The following is a 7,492-nucleotide window of genomic DNA, read 5'->3' on the forward strand; positions in this document are numbered from 1 at the left end:
AGGATTTAGGACAAAACTATCGGTGTGAAATATTGACAGTGCCGTGATAGGTTTTTTTTTTATTTTTTTCCGGTACAGAGGGACCAACGACCTTGAAAGAAGAAATCATTAATGAGAACATAGATACCGATCGACCACCCATAATATCAAGTTGTCCTTATTTTTCTAGCCCGGACTTGAGAAAAGTCCCCAACCGCCGCTTCCTGGTAAACTTCTTGGTTAATAAAATACTGAAACTAGTCTCAATGACGTTGCCAAGCCTTACTCTATATTATCTCAAGTTTTTCAAAGCCGTCTTGGTGGAGGACTAGTCACCTCTGAATGAAGTCAGTGATCGTACACCATCAACTTCTGTCCACACCATCAAGTTTTGTTGACTAGCTATTTTGAATTAAATTTTGAGTTGCTATAAATAATACTTTATATGGTCTAGAAGACACTACTAAAAATACGGTTGCTCAGAAACGGAGGAGGAGAGTAGAGATGGCTTGTAAGAGGGAGTTGCTGCTGCTCCAGCTGTTGTTTCAGCTGCTGGTAGCAGCAGCATCCTCGTCGGAGCAGCTCATGGCGTTGCCCGGCTGCCATGATAAGTGCGGGAACACCGCCGTCCCCTACCCCTTCGGCATCGGACCCGGCTGCCTCAGAGGAGGCTTCGACATCACCTGCGACGGCGGCAGCCCGAGAGCTCTCATCCCGGATCTGGACTTGGAAATCGAGATCACGGATATATCATTAGCACCAGCCGAGGTACGTGCAAACATACCCATGTCCTACCAGTGCTACAACGCGACCGCCATGGTCTCCGAACAAAAGCCCAAGGTCTCCCTCGCGCCGCGGCCGGCCTACGTTTTCTCGAGCACCCGGAACAAGTTCACCGCCTTAGGCTGCTTCACCCTGGCTCATCTGGCTGCCTACACCGAGGAGGATGACTACCAGTACGGCGGCGCCTGCGTCTCCTACTGCTGGAATGAGGAGAGCATCACTAATGGCTCCTGCTCCAACATGGGCTGCTGCCAGGTCTCCATCCCGGAGCAGCTAAACTACATAAATATCTACTTCCGAAACTATGGCTACAGCGATACGTGGAATATCAGTCCCTGCAGTTATGCCTTCCTGGTGGCCCAGGACTCGTATAACTTCAGCAGATCTGATCTCTCCTACGATTTCGCCGTCAAGCACCGCAACCATACCCCGGTGGTGCTAGATTGGGCCATACGGAACCAGTCTTGCCAGGATGCAAGAGTGGATCCAACAACCTATGCATGCCGCAGCAACAACAGCATCTGCAGCGACGCAAGCAATGGCCCCGGATATCTCTGCAGCTGCTTGCCGGGATATGATGGCAATCCCTATCTTCACGATGGATGCCAAGGTTACTCTACCTTCACCCTTCGTTGTACTAATATATCCCTATCATTTTTGTGGTTTCATGATTGCTTCAATTGAATCTGCAGACATCGACGAGTGCAAGCTCCCGGAGCAGTATCCTTGCCATGGGATTTGCGTGAACAGACCAGGGAATTATAGCTGCGCCTGCCCTCAAGGAACGCAGGGTAATGCAACGACGGAAAGCTGCAGGCCGCTCCGAGGCAAAGACAAGTTTCCCTTGCTAGCAATCTTGGCTGGAGGTAAGTCTTCTATCACTTCAGTTCAGTTCAATTCTATGTATGACCTACCCACCGGACGCGCAACCCATGCGATGAATCGACCAGATCTCATACCTGCCATTAACTTCTGGGGAAAAAATAATATGGGTTTTGGTGCTCAGAAAATTGGGCCATGAAAATTCTGAATAAGGCACATACATATAGCTGCTTGCAATTACTAATTTATACATGAAAGGGAGTTTATATATGGGAAGGGATGGGATGGGATGGGATGGTCCAATAGATAAAAGTTCATGGGGCACTCTAAAAGAAGCAAGTCAAACTCCAAACAACAGTACAGTATGATGGTCCAACCCATTCGAACCAAAACATTGCACTGACCTATACTTTCCTCTGCATGAGTATAGAATTCCAAGTATTCTTAAAAATTCAATCTGTGCCGTCCCAAGAATTTCCTCGTTTGCATTTTTCGATCACGATATTGGCTCCATTTGCTTTTTGCAGGCATCGGTATTAGCACTTTCTTCATAGTTCTCATTTACTATATACTGGCAAAGAGAAGGCTCGTTAGGACCAGGCAAAAGTTTTTCGACCAAAATGGAGGGTATCTACTGCAGCAACAACTCAGCTCAAAAGGTGTTGCATTTAAGATTTACACAGTTGAAGAACTAAAAAAAGTAACGAACAACTTTAACGCGGACCGAGCGTTAGGAGAAGGCGGCTACGGCACCGTTTATAAAGGAATCTTGGAGGATGAAACAGAAGTAGCCATCAAGAAGCCTAGGAAAATGGGACGGGACCAAAATGAAGAATTTGCGAAGGAGATGTTTATCCTTTCCCAAATAAACCACAAAAATGTGGTTAAACTCTTAGGCTGCTGCTTGGAAGTTAAAGTTCCCATGTTGGTTTATGAATTTGTCTCCAACGGTACCCTCTCCGACCACCTCCATGGGAGAAATCAGAATTCCTCGCTTAACTTGGATATGCGTCTCACGATTGCTGTAGAGTCTGCGGAGGCACTTGCCTATCTGCACTCCTGGGCCTCTCCACCTATCCTGCATGGTGATGTAAAGTCCGCTAATATACTCCTCGACGAGAACTTTACTGCAAAAGTGTCTGATTTTGGGGCTTCAAGGCTTGTTCCCAACGGACCAACTCAGTACGTTTCCGAAATTCAAGGAACCATGGGTTATTTGGATCCAGAATTCCAAGCAGATGGCCGATTAACTAACAAGAGTGATGTTTACAGTTTTGGGGTGGTTCTTCTGGAGCTTCTGACAGGGAAGAGTGCAATTTACTCTGAGGGATCCGAGGAAAAGCGCAGCCTTGTATTAAGTTTCTATAGAGCGATGGACGAGGATAGGCTTCTGCAAATTGTGGACGATCAAGTTAAGGATGAAGGAGGGATAGAGTTGCTCGAACAGATTGCTGAGCTTGCGGGGCAATGTTTAGATAGGAGAGGGGAAGATAGGCCCACCATGAAAGAAGTGGCGGAGGAACTCGAAAAGCTAAGGAAATTCAAGCAGCATTCATGGGAGCAAAATGATCATGAGGAGACAGAGAGCTCACTTGATGGAAGCGGGCCAATGGCAATATTGCCTCATACTTATTGAAACATCTACCGAGGTATTTGTGAAGAAGTGCTACAGCGACATCCAGTGCTAAGAATAAAAGATGTACTAAGTACTTGATAAATAGTTTAAACCATGAGTTCTTATTGCAACTTGTTTCTCCATTAGATAGATACAGATTATTAAAATGGAAATCTTCTTTTATTAGATGAGCTAAAAAGGATCCACTTCTTTTTTCATGATGAAGTTAGCTGGTAAAGCAGCCACCCAGCTTTTATTGAAGGAAAAAAAAGGTAATTACAGCAAAGAAGGCAAAAAAAAAAGTTACAGTAGCTAACAAAGATTAGATTAGAGCAAGATAATATAACAGAAACAAAGCAAGTTGTAAAAAAAAAAAACCCAAAGAAACAAATGATATAACTTCAGCTCAATAAAGAACCAGCTTGCTGTCCCACATTAAGTAATCTATTTGCTCAAGTACCAGCAATGTCAAGCTCCATTTATCAGGATAGGTAATTTTTTTTATTTTGTATCAGATTTTTGTATGCTCATTAAGTAACTTTGCATTGCAAAGGTTGGACCAAAAAGAGAGCAGTTGTAAACTTTCTGCAGCAACTAACCTATAAAAAATGCGTATTCATAAAAATTCTGATATTTCTTTCTTTCCAACACGACCATAAAATGGCACCAATGAGCATCAAAACCACCGACTACGCAGCTTTGGAAAAAATTCTCTTCCTCCAATCCAAACATAGTCCTTCAAAAATTCTATGCAATTACAGGATACCAGCTAAAAGACAAAACCCTCTCGAGATAATAGCAAAAAAGTTGCACTCCGAGAATAAATGGTCCACAGATTCGATAGAGTGGCAACACAATACGCCTCCTCCCATATTTTTTCCAAACTTCTTTTCAATGCTACCTCTAGTATTGAGCCGTTCTTTCCAATAAAGCCATAAGAAGCATTTTACTTTAGATGGAACTGAAAGGCTCCAAAGTGAGGGGGGAAGTTACACTTCACTCCTCTAGACTTAATGAACAGATAGTGGGATGCAGAGATGAACGCTCCCTTACTGCTTGGTTTCCAAACAATCTTTTCCTCATTTCTATTCAAAGTTACCATGGCAAGCAAAGAGAGCAATTGATTTTGCTGTTTGAAGATCTTCGCCAATTGATTGCTCGATGGTTTAAATTTCCACAACATAATTCTGGAATTAAAAAAAAATAGATATAGTACCATTTTTCTTTGTGTTGCTAGCATAGAGGGCAGGAAGGATCAATTTGAGTGGTGAATCCCAAAGCTAGCTGTCTTTCCAAAAATAGGTGTTTTGGCCATTGCCGATCTTGAAGTGAATTCGATTTCAGAAGGCTAGAAGAGCCTTAATGACATCTTTCCTAAAATTAGAGCATCTCTCTAACGGTTTCCAACACATTGAAAGTTTCAATTTCCTATCATATACAAATTCAATTTGTTTTCTTCAAATGCGTGGGTTTTTTACAATAAACCTCCAACCCCATTTTGCCAAAAGTGCATTGTTAAACTGTTGAATATCCTTAATTCCTAACCCTCCTAACTTTTTCAAGCAAATAGTTTTCTAGTTGACCTTGCAAGAGAAGTCATGAGTGATAAAGGTACCGGTCTAGAGAAAAGCTTGCCTATACTTGTCGATCCTTTTGATCACCCAAGCTAGTAGCTTGAATGGAGACATGAAGATAGAGGTAGTGAAGTAAGAACCGAATTGATCAAGATAAGCCTACCTCTAAATGATAGATACCTGCTTTTCGAAGAAGCCAATCTACTCTCAATTCATTGCAGTAGAATGAGCCAATCCGACTTAGAAGGTTTTGCACAATTGAGTGGTAGATCCAAGTATTTGAAGGGGGTTGGAACCTCGGGACAATTGAGACACCTACTATACTCTAGCCTGTCTTCATGTCTATGGCCGATGTAAGAGATTAAGCTTTTTTGGAAATTGATGGACAACCTTAACATTAGCTTAAAACAAAAGAGGATGGTTTTCAATACTGCACAATGATCTGTCTTTGCCTTAAGGAACACCAATGTATCATCTGCATACTGCAGTATCTTAGTATCTCCAAAAATCTATGGGTTCCCCAATCCCTCATAATTTTTTTCCGAAGCCGCAGCATTAAGCATTCTATAAAGCAGATCCACTGCAAGTATGAATAAGAAAGGAGAGAGTGGGTCACCTTGTCGGAGGCCCCATTTGCAGAAAATCTAGTCACCAAGCTCCCGTTCATGTTGACATTTTGGATGATAGTAGTAGATTGGAGATCCAATTAATCCATCTTGTGGGAAAACTTCACTTAATAAGAAGTCTAATGAGATGAGAGGGGCCAGCTCTATTAAAGACCTTCATGAAATCAAGTTTGCAAATCGCTCCCTCAATGCCTAATCTCTTTGAGTCGTGCAGAATCTCATTGGTACATAGAATGTTGTCCATGAGGTACTTTTCTTTAATATAGGTTGTCTGAGCCGGATCAATGAGATCATTAAGAAAAAGTTGGAGACGGTTGGCTAGAACTTTCGATATGATCTTGATACAGCAATGCACAAGACTGATGGGCCGAAAATTGGAAGAAGCTTTTGTTGCTTCTTTCTTTGGAAGGAGGGAATGGCATAATTGAGTCTTGGAAGGTCCAAGTTTCTACTGTACAACTGTTGAAAGAGAAAAAAGATATCAAATTTAATCAAGAAAATCTTTGGAAGAAGCATATAGAGAAGCCGTCAAGCCCTAGACTTTTATCTCCTTTGAAACTAAGCACAGCATCCTTCACTTCCTCGAGGGAGAAAGGAGCCTCCAAAACATCCAAAGATGGTGAAGAAAAGGAATAAAACCGATCCCAATCAAGATCTATCCATGGAGTCCCTGGGTCATCAAAAATCTCTTTGAAGAATTCTGTGAAAATCTTATTCATATCCTTCTTGTTCGAGTACTCTGATCCATGCCATTCAACACAGGATATCAAATTTAATTTTCTTCTGAAATTAGCTGATTGTAGAAGAACACAGTATTGCTATCACCCTCTGACAGCCACTTGACTTTTGCCCTCTATTTCCAATAGATTTCCTCAGCTTTATAAAGATGAAAAAAGCTCCCTCTCATCATGGGTAATGGGGTTGAGTTCCTCCTTTTGATCTAGATCTTGAATAATATTCCTAAGCTTGATCGTCTCAATTCTAGCCAAAAATCTCACCTGAGCTGACCAACCTTTGAGTGCATTCCTTGTTGATCTCAATTTAAGCACAAGATTCATCATTCGAAAAGCCTGACATGGACCATGCCCGAGCAACCACCTCATGAATGCCATCATAACTAAGCCAACTTCTATCAAATCTAAATAGCCCTTTTAGTTTCTGCAAGCCGTTTAAGGATAGCTTCATCGGCGCATGATCAGAACAGGGGTTAGGTAGTGCCTACTGAAGTGAATTAGGACACAAGTTGTCCATCCTAGTGGAGATTAAAAGCGTATCTAACTTTACCATTATAGGTCAAGTATAGCTTTGACCTTTGAGAGGAAGATCCAACAAATGCGCCATCCTGATGAAGGACATGAAAACTCTTGAAGTTTTCTGGAATTGCAAAGGGACATTCCTCTCTTGAACTTTGTAGGTGGCATTGAAATCCCGTTCCACAATCGAAGGCCAGGAAAGGAGGAATGTCCATATTTCAACTCTCTCTAGAAGAGGTTTTTAAGATTGTGTTCAGTTGGACCATACACGCACGTGAATGTCTAGTTGATGTTGAGAATGTGATCCAACCAATGAATTGTCACACTAAATCTTTTAATTTCACTTTTGATCATATCAAATCTAGCCTGGGATCTCATCGCCACTCCCTCTCAAAAGGATGGAACTTCATGACCGGGTATGGTACAAAACTCAAATAGAACAAACGACAAACGTATAAACTGCCTTGAAACATGAACTTAAAGCTTCAGTTTGAGCCCACGCGAGTACTCTTGCAGATATTAATCAAAATTAATGAAACCATAATAAAGACCAGCAAGAATACCATAAAATCAAATCTAATTCGATTGAATGAAATCCTAATTGACAGCTCTCCAAGGTTTTGATGGCAATCTTAATTCAATCTGGACCATCTCTTCTGACCCAGCTAGTTCTCAACCTGAAACTCCTTTCTTTCGCTTGGAGGAAGAATGGCCTCTTAATGACACAAATCCCCCAGAAATGCCTGGGTTGCTAGATTCTGCTGAGGGAGAAGTAAGAGAACTGGCTTCTTTTTTTTTTCTTTTTTTCTAAAGCAATGTTCGACGATCGTTCCTTCTCTT

General features: G+C 41.9%; 1 protein-coding gene and 1 pseudogene across 1 annotated transcript; one reads left to right on the plus strand and one right to left on the minus strand.

Annotated features, from left to right (window-relative positions):
• Positions 1 to 393: 393 nt before the first annotated feature.
• LOC103696310 (wall-associated receptor kinase 3-like) lies at positions 394 to 3,398 on the plus strand. Its single transcript, XM_039121204.2, has 3 exons — positions 394 to 1,372; positions 1,455 to 1,628; positions 2,112 to 3,398. Exons 1-3 carry the CDS (start codon positions 484 to 486, stop codon positions 3,218 to 3,220), a joined length of 2,172 nt encoding a protein of 723 aa, XP_038977132.2. The 5' UTR covers positions 394 to 483; the 3' UTR covers positions 3,221 to 3,398.
• A 1,420-nt stretch (positions 3,399 to 4,818) lies between these two features.
• On the minus strand, positions 4,819 to 6,309 carry LOC149768203 (uncharacterized; annotated as a pseudogene).
• Positions 6,310 to 7,492: the final 1,183 nt, after the last annotated feature.

Source organism: Phoenix dactylifera, chromosome 2 (assembly GCF_051530095.1).
Source record: "Phoenix dactylifera cultivar Ajwa chromosome 2, Ajwa_hap1_PhDact_Kaust_v1.1, whole genome shotgun sequence".
NCBI lineage: Eukaryota > Viridiplantae > Streptophyta > Magnoliopsida > Arecales > Arecaceae > Phoenix > Phoenix dactylifera.